Source organism: Carassius carassius, chromosome 6 (genome assembly GCF_963082965.1).
Source record: "Carassius carassius chromosome 6, fCarCar2.1, whole genome shotgun sequence".
NCBI lineage: Eukaryota > Metazoa > Chordata > Actinopteri > Cypriniformes > Cyprinidae > Carassius > Carassius carassius.
In genome coordinates, this window is record NC_081760.1 from 25761966 (window position 1) to 25778417 (window position 16452).

Genomic DNA, 16452 nt, shown 5'->3' on the forward strand with positions numbered 1-16452 from the left:
TCAGCTCTGTGAAGCAGATGATTCTTTGACAATAATTAGACTTTCACTACTTCTCTTACGAACTCTCATAACAGGAAAGCTAGGACATATATCAAGGTCTCCAATTAATAATCACTTAAATTATGGTCTGTTCCTCATAAAAAGATAACGAATGTCTTCAGAAAACTAGGAATATAGTGCACACTGTATGGACAGCTTATGATACTGCATTCTTTTTAAAGTGTCCAAAAAAGGTGTCCATTCATGAGTTTCTTTGTTCTATTGAACACAAAAGAAGATATTTTGTAGAATGTTGGAAACCAATCCATCAACTGTTTACTTACTAACATTCTTCAAAACATATTATTTTGTGCTCAACAAAAGAAAGAAACTCGTACAGGTTGATGCTGAGTTAATCATGATATAATTTTTTTTTTCAGGTGAACTATCCCTTTAATTGGTGAACTGGTCCTTTAAAAATATTAGCTGTAAAGTGCAGTTATAAGTAGGAAATTCAAATCTCTGACTCTAGAGTGGTGTGCTCACATGTTCCAGGCACATTCAGGAACTCTGTCTATAACATGCTACCACTGTATGCAGCTCCACAGAGAGGTTACCCTGAAGCACTGCTCGATGAACTCATTTCTGGAACATCCTCTGTTGTGAATCCTCGACCAGTGCTCCTGGATAGACTCTGTTTAAAACCTGGGCTGTGTGCTGTCTGAGGGGGTAGGGGCTGAGGTAGGGTGGGGGCGGGTTTTGTGAGGTTGTGGGGAGGCACGTGCTTTACTTGCTTTCCTTACTTGAGCCCTCCGGCGGGGATGGTGTGGCACTTCTTGTGCTCCAGGAGCTGGTCGGGGGTCTTCATGAACTTGTGGCAGACGTCGCACTCGAACATGCGCGTGATCAGGTGGATCTGTAGGTGCCGCTCGTACATAGGGCGAGTTTTACACACAAAGTTGCAGAAGACGCATTCAAAGCCTAAGGGATGGGTCAGGAAGAGAGAGAAAAATGTTGTTATGTTGGTTATAAGGAACTGGATTGTCAACAAATTAGACGTTTAATCAATTTTACAACTAAAAAGATTTTCTTCAGGGCCAGTAATCTAGATGTTGAACCTCTGTAGACCAAGGGACCCCCAAACCCAGACAGCAAGCAGTTTCGGCCCAGAACCGGCACACATATGGCCAGCGTAAAATCCATGCCAAATGTGGGCCAGATTTGGGCCGAAACTGCTTGCTGTCTGGGAACTAGGATGTGGACAGCCATCTCAGGGAGCCTATCATTTTTTTTTTTTCAAGGCAATAACTTCTGTTAACTTTCCTGAAATACCATTATTACATTATATAATGGTTATGAGAACATTAATGTTTAATTAATATCATAATAATTCAGTTTATATTTATTAATTTTTCTAAATAGCATTTTAAAATTTGTTTTTTTTTATGTTTTTAAAATATGTATCTTATTTATTTGATCAAAAATAGTAATATCGTGAAAGTATTTACAAAACATAACAATAATATTGTGAAATATTATAAAAAATATATATATATATTATATGTGACAACATTTCGAAATGTAATTTATTCCTGTAACATAAAACTTTTCGAATTTTCGGCAGCCATTATTACTCCAGTTTTCAGTGTCAGATGATCCTTCAGAAATCCTTCAAATTTGCTGACTCACTGCTTAAGAAACATTTATTATTATTATCAATGTTGAAAACAGTTAAGCAGCTTAATATTTTTGTGTAAACTGTGATATTTTTTTCAGGATCCTTTAATGAATAAGTATAAATAATAATAATAATAATAATAATAAATATTAATTTGAAATATATATTTTAAGAATGGAAAACTTTTTGTCACCTTTGATCGATAAAAAAAAATAAAATCTTACTGACACCAAACTTTTAAAGAGTAGTATATAAAAGTCCTACCTTTCTCTGCTTTTTCCTCTGTTCCTGGGCCTGAGCTTGACTGACTGCCCACGTAAGAAGGCGGGGCCAAAAGGCTTTTTAGTTCTTCATTACCTTGGGCAACATCTCCACCTTCAGAGCTGTTGAGGGAGTCGCTGAGGGCTGAGAGAGAGGAGGAAGTGCTCTTGGTCTCACTGAGAGGGCTTCTGGAATTGAAACCTGTGTGGGATAAAATGAAAGAAAGAAAGAAAGAAAGAAAGAAAGAAAGAAAGAGATATTTGGGTCACTTCCTGAATATAAGACAAACTCCGTATTTGAATGACATGATGGTATCAAAGACTCGGCTTAGCTTAAGCCATCAGAGAATTAGGTGGGAGCATCTTTCAGAGCTCAAGGTTTGATAATGAATTCTGTAATGAGTAAAGCAAAAGGCAGAAAAATCCTCCAATTGATCGAAATCCACCCAGTGAGCCGGGTTGGAATATGTATGCCTAGAGCAATGCAGTATTAAGCCTTAAAAGTCGGGAGGCGTGCTCTCTTCCCTAAGAGGCACTCTTGCGGGTTTAGCCTGACTTCTGTATCCAAGCAGCCAGAACACTCAAGCCTGTGCTCTTATTGATCTACGCTGTGCCTGAGAGCGGCAGGGGAGGGGGGCTGCCTAGGTCAGGGCTAAGATGGCGGGAGCATCTCAGGCCACGGCTCTACCCTAGGGCTCTCAGAGCTCACGAAATGGCCGATACCAGCTCTCACGCGCACATGCTCACATGTTGAGACTGAGGTTCTTTTGAAAGTACGCATGTAGAATGCAGAGTAGGTGGTCATGTTTAATCTTTTGTCAGCTGGAATGACATCTTTGAATACAGATGCGCTGTGTGACTCGTAAGGCGTTATGAAGAGAAGGACTTCATCTCTGTGAGTGAACTTGACGGCCTCTATGAGGCTACTGTACGAGGTGGATGTTGGTCGAAATATCAGGATGAATTAACGTCCAGGTTTATCCGTACACCTGCAGTGTAAAGCAAAGCACCTCTGTGATAGCCGCTACTCTCACTAAGCAGGAGACAAAGAAGTGCAGGCTGGTAGGAGCTGACCTAAGGCCAGCAAATCTCAGGCAGGGCGCTAAATCGCAGTTGACGAACCAACTTGTTCTTTTGCTGTCACTCTTTGAGCTCAAGTAGAAGTAGACTCGAGCTCCGCAGCGTGAGGGTGAGTGTGGGAGACATGGCGGTGTCGGGCTACTTGGATGGGTAGTTGTGAGTGACTAGGGATATCGATTTTTCAGCTTTCTTGGGTCTAATAACACCAGGCCTTGCAGTTATATATAAACTCACACACCCACTCAAATGGTGAACCCTCAGCCAGTTCTACGAACAACTCAAAATGAACTCCACGCCAACCTGAAGATTGAGGTGTTTGTCTATAATAACCCTGGTGAGTTTCTGTGTCAACAACATCCACCCAGTGATTCAGACCTTAGCGGTGTAATTTCTGCATCACTAGTGCCACCAAATGGAACTTAAAAACTTTTCGAACCAGTTGACTTAGTCACCAGGTTTTATGCCTTTTCTTACCCCTTTAGTGAAAATTGTCTAGCGAAAAATCAAGCAAATCTAAATCTTTCTTGGACAGACATTATTTCGTTTCTGAGACTCAATGGTATGATGTCATATAACAACATTTAGCAAGCAGACTTTAGCTGCTTTCCATTGAAATGTTGTTGGCAACAGTAAAACAGGTTTCCCAATCACTCCTACCACTCATTTCCTTCACACCATGTTCAGTGTTCGGTTATATAGGAAGTCCTGCCTCAGCCCAACTTCTTGCAAACTGACAAACAGATTTTGAGATTATTTACGCTAAAAGGCCACAATCTTGTTAAACAGAGTAAATAGAAATACAATAAAATATCTCAAAATATAAAATGCTCCAGACACTCCAGGTCTACAGAGTAAAATCTAGTTGTGTTAGTCTAGCTGGGGAACCAGCACTGGCACAATATACCCACAAAATTTAACCAGCATAGTCTTTCTGGAAAAGCTGGTTGACCAAGATAGTCATGCTACCTCAACTAGTTAAGTGCACAAACCAGCATTTGAAACTCAAGATTTCATCGGGTAATGTGTAAATTGTAAGAACGGTGAGATCTTACCTGCGTGCCCTGCACCGATGTGAGCTTTCATCTCTGCCTCGTCCACACCCACATACTCACAGGTGCTACAGCAGAGAGAGAACATCCACTGCTCTTTGTCTACATGAAGAGACATATGACTGACAAACTGAGCATTAAACTCTGTCTGGAAGCCGCAGACGTGGCAGCTGTAGTAGTAGGGGCAGTTTTTGAGCTCTTGGCCTTCATTGGTAACAGCGGTAACAATCTGCTCGGCATCTGTGTTCACCAGTTTGACTGAGTGGATGGTGAGGTGCTGGTTGAGGTTGGCTCGGCACTTAGCCGCGTAAGGACACAAATGACACTTATACTTCCTCTCTTCTGCAGAGACAAACAAAAGAGAGCAATTAGAAAGCAAACAAACAATATACTCTTCTGTTGATAGAAGATGTTTCTAAGGTGTCCCGTCTCCTCCTGGCTATTCTGAGATCAGAAGATCTCTACTCTTGAGGCTCACAGTTTCCACAGGACTTTATATTTATTTACAACCCGAATTCCGGAAAAGTTGGGACGTTTTTTAAATTTTAATAAAATGAAAACTAAAAGACTTTCAAATCACATGAGCCAATATTTTATTCACAATAGAACATAGATAACATAGCAAATGTTTAAACTGAGAAAGTTTACAATTTTATGCACAAAATGAGCTCATTTCCATTTTGATTTCTGCTACAGGTCTCAAAATAGTTGGGACGGGGCATGTTTACCATGGTGTAGAATCTCCTTTTCTTTTCAAAACAGTTTGAAGACGTCTGGGCATTGAGGCTATGAGTTGCTGGAGTTTTGCTGTTGGAATTTGGTCCCATTCTTGCCTTATATAGATTTCCTGCTGCTGAAGAGTTCGTGGTCATCTTTGACGTATTTTTCGTTTAATGATGTGCCAAATGTTCTCTATAGGTGAAAGATCTGGACTGCAGGCAGGCCAGGTTAGCACCCGGACTCTTCTACGACGAAGCCATGCTGTTGTTATAGCTGCAGTATGTGGTTTTGCATTGTCCTGCTGAAATAAACAAGGCCTTCCCTGAAATAGACGTTGTTTGGAGGGAAGCATATGTTGCTCTAAAACCTTTATATACCTTTCAGCATTCACAGAGCCTTCCAAAACATGCAAGCTGCCCATAGCGTATGCACTTATGCACCCCCATACCATCAGAGATGCTGGCATTTGAACTGAACGCTGATAACATGCTGGAAGGTCTCCCTCCTCTTTAGCCCGGAGGACACGGCGTCCGTGATTTCCAACAAGAATGTCAAATTTGGACTCGTCTGACCATAAAACACTATTCCACTTTGAAATAGTCCATTTTAAATGAGCCTTGGCCCACAGGACACGACGGCGCTTCTGGACCATGTTCACATATGGCTTCCTTTTTGCATGATAGAGCTTTAGTTGGCATCTGCTGATGGCACGGGGGATTGTGTTTACCGACAGTGGTTTCTGAAAGTATTGCTGGGCCCATTTAGTAATGTCATTGACACAATCATGCCGATGAGTGATGCAGTGTCGCCTGAGAGCCCGAAGACCACGGGCATCCAATAAAGGTCTCCGGCCTTGTCCCTTACGCACAGAGATTTCTCCAGTTTCTCTGAATCTTTTATGATGAATGATGTTATGCACTGTAGATGATGAGATTTGCAAAGCCTTTGCAATTTGACGTTGAGGAACATTGTTTTTAAAGTTTTCCACAATTTTTTTACGCAGTCTTTCACAGATTGGAGAGCCTCTGCCCATCTTTACTTCTGAGAGACTCTGCTTCTCTAAGACAAAGCTTTTATAGCTAATCATGTTACAGACCTGATATCAATTAACTTAATTAATCACTAGATGTTCTCCCAGCTGAATCTTTTCAAAACTGCTTGCTTTTTTAGCCATTTGTTGCCCCCGTGCCAACTTTTTTGAGACCTGTAGCAGGCATTCAATTTTAAATGAGCTAATTAAGTGGATAAAAGTGTAAAATTTCTCAGTTTAAACATTTGCTACGTTATCTATGTTCTATTGTGAATAAAATATTGGCTCATGTGATTTGAAATTCCTTTAGTTTTCATTTTATTATAATTTTAAAAACGTCCCAACTTTTCCGGAATTCGGGTTGTATTTGTTTTCTAGTCCAGAGATGCATTTGAATCAGACAGCAAATCGATGGTCTTCAGAGACCTGCAGGACGCGACTGTCCAAGAATCAGACAAGGCTGGTCATGATTGTGCTGTGCTCCAGGTGAGCTTAGTGCTTGGAGAGGTTCCTTCTTTACAGTTTAGTAATTTATAAAGTACTTAGGTACTTTACCCACCAGGACTAATCAGTAGCCTAATCTGTTTAAAGGAAGGGTAATCTAGTCCAGTGAACCTTATTTACTTAAGGAATTACTTGTCCTGGACATGTACGTGCACAATTGAACATATAGCATTCAACAAAGCTTGCTTTTCAGTAACTGTTTGAACCAGCAGATGACCTTAACCTGGTCAACTGGCAAAAGCTGTTACCCAGGTAATTTAAAATTGTGATTATGGATGTATGTGTAAATGTAATACTATAGTGGTCACTTGAACAATTCTGCTGAAAACACCAACATAGAAGGCGGAGCAGAAAAATTTAGCTGGTTTAGTTCGTTAACCGGCATAGCCAAACTGGTTGAATGTTTGTTGAGAGCATGTATTCTCACCTGTGTGAAGGGAGAGATGTCTGGAGAGAGTCTGTTGGCGACCAAACACTTTGCCACATACAGGGCAGGGAAAGAGCTGTTCGTTGAGTCTCCATTGGGCCAGTCCATTCCCTGGCTCACTACTCACCTTCTCTGGATCTGGATACATCAAAAATAATAATCAGATATTGTACAACAACACTGAGAGGTTTCCCTGTTTGTACCACTCTGCTTGTCAGACCAGACTATTGCTCCAGTGACACTTCTTAAGCGATTCATTTTTTTCACATTCCAGTTTGCAATCTTGTAATATTTTAGTTAAAATATATTTTTGTGATTGCTCTAGACATCCTTGAGATTACAATAAACATACTACACCAGAACATTTACTTCCTTAGATGAATTTGTCTGAATTCTTGACATATTATACTCCTGTGACACATGGGAACTACTAATTGTATGGGATTTAAATCCTGCCATGATTCAAAACTGAAAATAAAGTTCTGAAAGGTTGAAACTAAGTGTTCGAAAACTCAGAATCTTACAAAAAAAAGTTTTGGAAGATCGAAAAATAAGATTTGCAAGCTTGCAAAATGTAAAAAAAAATATCTATATATCTCTGCAAACATTATATTGTTTTTGAGATTTCCTTCTTCAGAACTGCAAAAAAAAATTTTTTCCATGTTGCGCAAATAATTTTTCAGAGTTTCAAATTTGTCAGTGTTCTCCCACTGTATTAGATTGTTTTCCAGGTTTGAAACCTTGTAAATGGTGATCTGAAAACCATATTCATTCATTCATTTGTCATTGGCAGAGCAGTCGGTCAATCCCACCTTTCCAGTAAATACAACTTGTGATTGGACTGTACGTCAGCAGACAGCAAAGCATTGGCCAAGAGCAGAAGGCCCTCCCTCCAGGCTTTTTTTTTAGTTGCGAGGTTGCGAAGCTTCATTTTCGCTCAGTCTGAGTTTCAGAGTTTCAGAGCAGAGCTGCGTGACAACGCTGCCACAAATCATGTGAGTCACAAGCTCGCAACTGTGTGTGCGTATCTCCGCAAAGTGGGTGTTGTAAACTCTGAAAAAATAGTTTGCAATAGGAGTGCAAATGTAATGTAATGTAATAAGTTTCGCCCTTTCGAACCTCAGTTTTCAGAGTTTCAAACTTTTTTTCACCTATTCGCACACCAGTTTTCAGATCACTATTTACAAGCTTTCAAATCTTGAAAACAAACTATACACTGGGAGAACAGTGACAAATTCGAAACTCTGAAAAAATGATTGCACAACAACATAAAAAAGAGTGTTGCGCTTCTGAAGAGGGAAAACTCAAAAACAAAATTATGTTTGAAGAGATGGAATTTTTTTTACCACTTTGCAAGCCTGCAAAGCTCTGTTTTCAGAGTTTCAAAAAAAAATTTCACACATTCGCACACCAGTTTTCAGGTCACCATTTACAAGGTTTCAAACCTGGAAAACAATCTAATACTGTGGGAGAACACTGACAAATTTGAGTCTCCGAAAAATTCTTTGCGCAACGTAGCGCATCGTAATTTTTTTTTGCAGTTCTGAAGAAGGAAATCTCAAAAACAAGAATGTTTGCAGAGATATTTTTATTTTTTTACATTTTGCAAGCTTGCAAATCTTATTTTTCGATCTTGCAAAACTTTTTTTGTAAGATTTTGAGTTATCGAACACTTAGTTTCAATCTTTCAGAACTGTATTTTCAGTTTTGAGTCCTGGCAGGATTTAAATCCCATATAATTGCAGGTACAACAGAGAAACCAGGAGACATGGAGGTTGGCAAGAGGTCAGTCACTGTGTTGGATAATATGTTCATGAGTCTATACATCCAGATCAGGTAGCCAACATGGTGTTTTTTTATCTTGACATTGGACTGTGTGCTCCTTTTTCACCTTTCATTAGAAGAGCAAGAGAGGGGGAGAAAGAAAGAGAGAGAGAGAGAGAGAGAGAGAGGCAGCATGCCACACAAGTGGCATGAGGAGGAGAGTGTCTGAATTAACCTTCTGATGAAGGTGGTTGACTCGGCATCAAATTAAAATGCAGCACCACGCCTTCTCTCTCTCTCTCTCTCTCTCCGGAAGGAGGCAGAGAGAGATAAATAAATGAATAGATAAATAAATATATAAACCGAAGAGAAATTCCGTCATCATGTAACACAGCCCCTTCAAATAGATGTCTGGTGCAATATGAACGCCTGGCCATAATTCTGTATAAAACAAGAGGCAGACAGGTTGTCTAATGTTAAGCAATGTTTCCTTACAAGCCAAAATGGAACAGAAATATGTATACTTATTTTAAAAAATAAATATAAAAAGCCTGCGGTTTGCAACTGAAAGGGTTTTAATCATGTCTAGGCATTCAGAGATGCATGTTTAGGGTTTGTAGGTCATATCAATGACTTTAGTTTTTTATTTGTATTTTTTATTATGCATGTACCACAGCATTTGATCCGTTCAATAAACATTCATGGGGCTTTTTGGATATGCAGCATGTGTGCCCGTCCCTTTGGACTTGTGGTTTGCTCATAAATAGGCACATTTTTTACAAATGCTGTCATAAGTAATACAGCCTCAGGATTGATGGGGGCATGGCCAGGAAAAGGGGGGCAAGTGGTTGGGGAGAAACAGCATTTTCCTTTTTCTTTTTTGGCATATCAGAAAGAATTTAATGGTGGCAATTAAAGAGCAGATGCACTGGCCTTGGACGCAAGACCTGAAGGACATTGTCATGGGGATGCTCGCATCTTCTGCCAGAGACCAAACCCCAAATTCCTGACGGAAATAGTGTCTCAAAGTGGCCCAATGGGAGGGGTTGTCTGACTTGTCGGTACGCTTCCTCTAGAAGTCATAGGGAATGATGCTAAAAGTGCCCCTTTACTCCTCAAACTCCATCAACGGTTTTAGTTAAATCTAGTCCACAGGGCAATCTAATGTCAGGGTGTCAATTTCATTGTTATCATGCACAAAGATGCCAAGGTTTTTATTGGTCCTAGAGCAGCTGTTAAAACTAATGTAAGCAATCTATCCTGTGGTATGTTCTGAAATCCATCATTATTTTAAAAGACATAAGGATAAGTGATGTCTTGCTTCCCTGCTCGATTTTACTGCTGATGTATTACTTCTCAAAAGCGAGGCACATTACTTCGGTTTTAAGCCAACAGGGGGAAAAGTAGGGAAATTATGACCCAGAAGAAACTTTTATTGCTGTAACAACTTTTTCTCATTTGTTTCTTTTAAAAATATTTAGAAAATAGACACAAATGAGACTATTGTTGAGATACAGTTAAACTCCTCCACTAAAGTAATGTGAATAGTTTAGCTCAGATCATTTATCCTTGAAAGAATCTGATGAGAAATATTTCAGGAAAAAAAGATGACTGCTACTGCTGTCACACAGAGTCATGTTGGAGGAGAAGACAGGTGAAAGCGAGACACTCTAACCGCAACAGGAAAAAAAATAGCTTACTAACATTGGGAGGTTTTTTTTTGGATTCCATAAAAAAGCAGGATTTTAGACATCCACATTTGAAGGAAGTGCAAGAAGGCTTTTTTTCCTCTTGTTCATTTGTGATTTAAAAACTCCCTCCGCCTCCCTAAGCTGCCATTTGCGATTCATTTGCCAAAAAAGAGAAAACAAAATAAATGATAAACCACCTATATACCTTATACCACTGTACCTTTAAGCACATATTGATATCAGACTTACTATTACTGGATGATGTTTTGACCATATAGAATCTTAAAGACTCAACTTGTTTAGTAGTGCCACACTATCAGCATGAATTAGCATCGCTAAACCGCATAATTAAACAAGGGTGCCATGTGTGTGACGTCTCCCAGCCGTCCCCGACACTGGCCTGCACTGCATAAGAGCTTTAATTAAAACTACAGTGGGTGTTTTGCCCTCTGCTTCAGTCTATGTGTGAGTTTAGAACAGGCAACACACAATCAGACACAGGGTCCTGAATCAGCCTCGTCACCCTGGGGCCCACGGTTCCACTGAGTCACACCGCTCATATGAACCTGTGTGTCTGACTCACGTCCCACTAAGCGGCAGTGCGGTGTGATGTGGTGCCGACAGCTCTGGTGTGACACAGAGCCTGGGGACTGCCAGGGAAAAGATGGCACCTTCCCACAATGCCTCAGTGGGGGACATGAGTGAACAAATGCCTGTGCAGTGCTTATGACTATCCCCTAATACATTCGTTTTCTTGTTGTTGATGCACCTCTCACCTCTCCTACTGAATGGAGTTGAATCACTGGGAACCAATATAAGTTGTGCTTTCAGAACCAGGCTCCTTAACAAACCTAAAGAGATTCACTCACTCCAGGTAAAATCTGTATGACTTACTTTTTTCTGCTGAAAACAAACAACAACAACAACAACAACAAAAAAGATGTACTACTGTTTAAAATTTTGGGGTCATGGGGTCAGCAAGATTTTATTTTTATTTATTCTGAAAAATATTTCATACACATATTAGCATGATTATTGAAGGATCATGTGACACTGAAGACTGGAGTAATAGCTGCTGAAAATTCAGCTCTGCCATCACAGAAATACATGGTAAAATATCTAAAAATAGAAAACCATTATATTAAATATCTTGTGTTTTCTGTATCTTTAATCAAATAAATGCAGCCATGGTAAATATGAAAAGACTTTCAAAAAAAAAAAGAAAAACACCTTACAAACCCCATACTTTTAAATGGTAATTTTTTTTGTAAATACACACAAGTCAATTGTTTATTTGGACCCCACTGACTTTCACAGGATGGACTAAAAAGTTGTTTGAAGTATCTTCTTTTATATTCCAGGTAAGTTAATGATTATAGATTTTTGTAACTATCTAGTGTCTTGTTCAGTCAGCTGGATACAGGCTAACAATGCTACATTTGGGGTCAAAATATACAAAGTTCACGACTCTGCAATAATAAAATGAGGCACTGACACCTAATTGAGACACTAGAGCATCTACATCAATGCCTTGAAGTGGTTAATAGTTTAATTAGTGTTATTAGAGAGAGAAGAGACAACCTCCACAATGATGCTGAAGATAACCCGGGGCAAGAGGCAAGGATAGAAGAGGAGTGTTACACACACACACACCGAACACACAAAGGATGACGCAATGAACTTAAGTATTCTCATGCAATTAAGTGAAACATATAAAAATTAGATGTAAAAGCAGGCAATGCCATTCATCTGATGCAGCCAAGTACTACATAAAAGCATTTTTTTTTATACAGAAATGATTTTCGGCATAAACACATAACTATTTTAAAGCAATTCATCGTTTTTCACCCACTGATTGTGCTGTTAAAAATAAAAAATTAGAGCTCTTTGTCTTAACTAAGGAGTGGGAGTTACTACCCACACCGGGTCAGAAGGAGTTAGACACTTGGAGTAAGAGAAATAATTTGAAAGAGAAAGAGAGAGAGAAATTAAAAAAGGTAGACAAGGGTCATGGCCTCTCTCATGTGATTTTTCGTACGTCCGCTTTGTGTCTGCGGAAGAACGAACGCATGTCTGAGTGTGTAGTGAATTAACTTTCTTGCACCCTGGACACGTAAAACCCAATCATTTTTTCATTAACTGGTGTAGGGAATCGGGCCAGGCCAGCGCAAACTAATTACCCTTTGCCAGAGGGGCCAGTAGAGGGAAGCAGGGAGTGCCAGCTGCACAGTGCAGTGGTCTCAAAGCTGGGTGGGTGTGAGGGCCCTCTGTAGCCTCGCATTAAATGAGAGGGTAGACTTGTATACATAGATGTACGTAGATGTGAGCAGGGTCCAAAATGAATACCACATCCGCATAAAAATGACCTGTATTTGGACAGTACCTTTGGAAGGAACATGATATAGTGCATACATTGAACTGTATGAACTACAATCTGACCATGAGTGATGTCTGAGACAGACAAATAATTCAAGAGTTTTTTTTTCCCTCCTGAAGCGTGTCGCAATTTACATGTTTTGTTTATATTAAAAATAATGAAACACAGTAAATGGGTTAGAACAGTAAAGAATATTTATTACAGGTCTGTCTTAATGGATGCTGAATGTGAGTAAAGGATCTTGGCTGGTGAAGAGGAGATAGTCTTACCTTGCTGGGTAACCCTGCTTGAAGATCCAGCTTCAGCTGGGGAAGAGCTCTTGGAGCGCGTGCTGAAAGGTGATTGTCTAAAGCGGTCGTCTAGGAAAGGGCTGGAAAATCAAAAGCTACAATTAGATTCAATAAATGTGATTCCCTATATCCTGGCAGCATAATAAGTGCACAACAGTAAACCCACCTGTGTATACTGAACGATGCATTGTCTTTGTTGTCATTAGCTTTACTTACTTTTTCTGAAAAAGAAAAACACAATGGAATTAAGAATAGGCTTGTTTTTGTGTTGTACCTACAAAAATCATTTGCCACCTTTAGGTGTAATAAGGCAATTATTTGTTAGTAGAACTATTCATTAATAAAGCTGACCATTAATCCATCGCTGATAAAAAGACAACTGTTGCCAGTGTGCAGCATGTATTGTGTTTTGCATGGTGGTAGATTAGAATGCTGTTCTGCAAGATCCAGATTTTCCAAAATTGCTGTAAAAATGTTTCCCCCCTTTTAAAATTAATTTGCCAAACTCAATAATTCTGGTAATCCTGCTAAATGCAAGATCAGGCTTACTAAAACTACTATAAAATAGTTTTTCCCACTTTAAAGTTCGTTTCTCAAACTCATTAATCTCTAATAAATGCAATGCTTTCAACAATAATAAAACAATAAAAAAAGAAAATTATAGACATGAAATTAAATAGTTTCAGTTAATTTTGTGATTGTGCTTTTCCAGCAGCTAGACCAGCATAAACCAGCCAGAATGGAATTAATAGAATTAAATTTTTGTTTTCCAGTAAAAAATATAAACATAAAATTGGGTAAGTAATATTCAGAAAATATATACATTTTGGAATATTTTTGAAGTTTCTTTTTTCTTGCTGTCAAATAGTATGTTTTTTTGTTTTAAGTAAAAAATCTTGCAAAATTGATTGATTTTGCTCTTTGACAATGGGCTAGGAAAATGCATAATGCATTTGAATAAATATTAGAATTTAATAAATTCAATTCAAAATATATGACACACTTTTACTCAAGTAAATTTACGTTACATATTTCTACTGGAAAACCAGGACAAAAGTACTAAATAAGAAAATACTTCTGCCATGCATTCTGACTTCAGACACTCTTTTCTGCAGGGATTGCAGTGGTTAGATTTTTAAACCGTGTTTTGCCAAACTGCTTTTAGAATCTTGAAAAACAGAGGGCAAAAGAGAACAGTGTCTCATGCCTGTCTGTCTATCTGCCTGTCTTTCTCTCTTCTGGTGGTCTGGTAATGACCTTGCTCCCTGGGTGGCACTTCCTAAGTCCCCTCTCCCTGACACCCTCTCGGTTACACAGCTCACAGAGGATGGAAGGGCTCTCTGCGTTGCCATGACGATGCTGCACAGGAGCAAGAGGGGGAGAGAGAGAGAGAGAAAAGAGAGAGACAAGAGAAGTGTGTGCAACCGAGTGTGCTTGAGCCAGAATGTTTGAGAACAATCTGAGGGAGTCGAGGGTTGAGGGGTTATACATACACACTATGCAGCTACACACCACTCCCATGGGGTAGGGGGGAGGTGGGAGGATGCAAATGGTGTGCGTGTGAGGTTGGTGTACAGATATATATATATATATATGTGTGTGTGTTTGTGTGTGATAGGCTTCCGAGGTGCTAGATGGCATTTAAAGAGAGCTGTAGCTGGCAGCGAGGAGCGCTGGGGGCAGGTTTGTCTCTGTTAATCCTCAGAACACTCTTGGAAGGAAAGCTCAATCCTGCCATCGTTTAACACCACAAATATCCCTCCACTCTCTAGTGTGTCAGTGCAGCAATCAGAGAAGACGATGAAGAAGAAAACCTCAAGACTGTCGCAGCGGAGAGCTGTTTTTTTATTTAAACGGACAGTTTTTGTTTCTTCTGTCGTAGAGACTTACCAGACAGTTTGAAAAGCAGCTCAGAGGCCATTTTGACTGATATGTCCTGCGAGAAGAGGTCATTTTGGGGGCGGGGCAAAGGATCTGGGAGGACCATTGGTTCCTTCTTCTCACATGCCCCTGAAGTGCTGAAGCCCAGTCGATGAGAAGAGGGTGGGGACAATTCTAAGGGCGGGTCCACTTCCATAGGCTCCGCCTTCAATATGACGTTCTGGTGGCAAGCTTCTTTGTTATTCTCTGAAAATGCCAATTAAAGTTAATGTTAATCCATTTGTAATCAACCATTATAACACTGATTCTAATTAGCAGTGGATTCTAAGGATAGAGATTTCAACAAACTTCTAAACATAAGTGTAAAATTTCTGCTTCGGGCAAATATATTTTCACATAAGTGGCCATCGCCATGAGTATATCCGGTCACTGCCCCAATGGTTTGAACATGTCTGAATCAAGACTAGAGTAGTGTCATTTGTGTATGTGATAGTCAGAGGCAGTCCTGAGGCGAAGGTACTCAGATGCCTCCGGATGATCCTTGAAAAAGTTACTGTTTTTAGTATAGCCTATTGGCTTTTCCAAGTACTCAATTTCTTCCTAGCCTGAAAATGAATGACCTCAATATGCACAATAATATGGTACCATATTTATTATTAGTAGATTACCAGTACCATTCGATTATTATTTTATTTATTCATGTATTCATTTATACATTCATTCATTCCACTGCTTAAAAGTTTTGGGTCAGTAGGATTTAAGAAAGAAATTAGTCTCTTATTCTCACCTAGTTACATTTATTCGATCAAGAATATAGTAAAAACATTGTGAATTTTCAAATTCAAAGCTGAATTTTATTATGCCAGTCTTCAGTCACATGATCCTTCAAAAATCACTGGTGCTCCAAAAAACATTATTATTATTATCAAAGAAAGTATTTACTGTCACTTTTAATCAATTTAATGCATTGTTACTGAATAAAGGTATACATTTTTAAGTAATAAATTAATAAATAAATATATTTAAAAAAAAAAAACAATTTGACTGACTGACCCAAAAGTATGGTGAATTGTAGTGTTCACCACTTCACTTTATTAATCAGTATGTTTTTTTATGTTATGGCCCCATTTTTGTTCTGGGGCTCTCTCGAATTGGACCTGGTAGTCACCCACATTTTCTTTCTACATTGTGAAAAACCAAGAAGCACGATTTTCTAACCCATAAGCCCCCTGGCCAAAGGAAGCACAGACGTCAACTCACTGTCATGTGCAACATATTTAAATTTGAGCCTGGTTGTCCATTTTGTGACTCATTTGAGTTTTAAACTTCTACAGAGACAAGGGCATCATTGAGATAAGGCTGTTACCAAAGGCAGTTAAAGTTGAAGCAGATGTCTATAATTTGGCTTAAAAGGGGGGGGGGGGGGGGGGGGTCTGGTCAAAATGACTCAGAATGTTTTTTCTTACTCACTGCTCCAAAGGCCAAACTCAAAAAGAAAGAGTACAACAAATACCTCCTCCCAATACAATCAATTCCTAGTCCATCTTTAATAAAAAAATAAATAAAAGTGTACCAGAAGATCTCATTTGTGCCAATCAAACAAATACCAAACACAGAATAATCCAGTTATTTGGCGAGTTTACATCTGTTTTTGAATATTTGCAGTTATACAATGCTGTAGTATAAAGCAGAACATGAAAGAGAGGGTTGGACCTGACAGTA

The 16452-nt window shown here is 39.2% G+C and overlaps 1 protein-coding gene across 5 annotated transcripts in view; it reads right to left on the reverse strand.

The window, feature by feature from the left end:
• LOC132142542 (zinc finger protein 827-like) overlaps positions 1-16452 on the reverse strand; it is a 74264-nt gene that overhangs the window by 3686 nt on the left and 54126 nt on the right. For all 5 annotated transcript variants that reach the window (XM_059552495.1, XM_059552494.1, XM_059552493.1 and 2 more), the window contains exons 6-12: positions 14740-14976; positions 13016-13070; positions 12829-12929; positions 6728-6865; positions 4050-4388; positions 1922-2119; positions 783-960 (exon numbers count right to left, since the gene is read on the reverse strand). In XM_059552495.1, the coding sequence (XP_059408478.1) occupies positions 783-960; positions 1922-2119; positions 4050-4388; positions 6728-6865; positions 12829-12929; positions 13016-13070; positions 14740-14976 (1246 nt within the window). The remainder of the gene's footprint in view (positions 1-782; positions 961-1921; positions 2120-4049; positions 4389-6727; positions 6866-12828; positions 12930-13015; positions 13071-14739; positions 14977-16452) is intronic.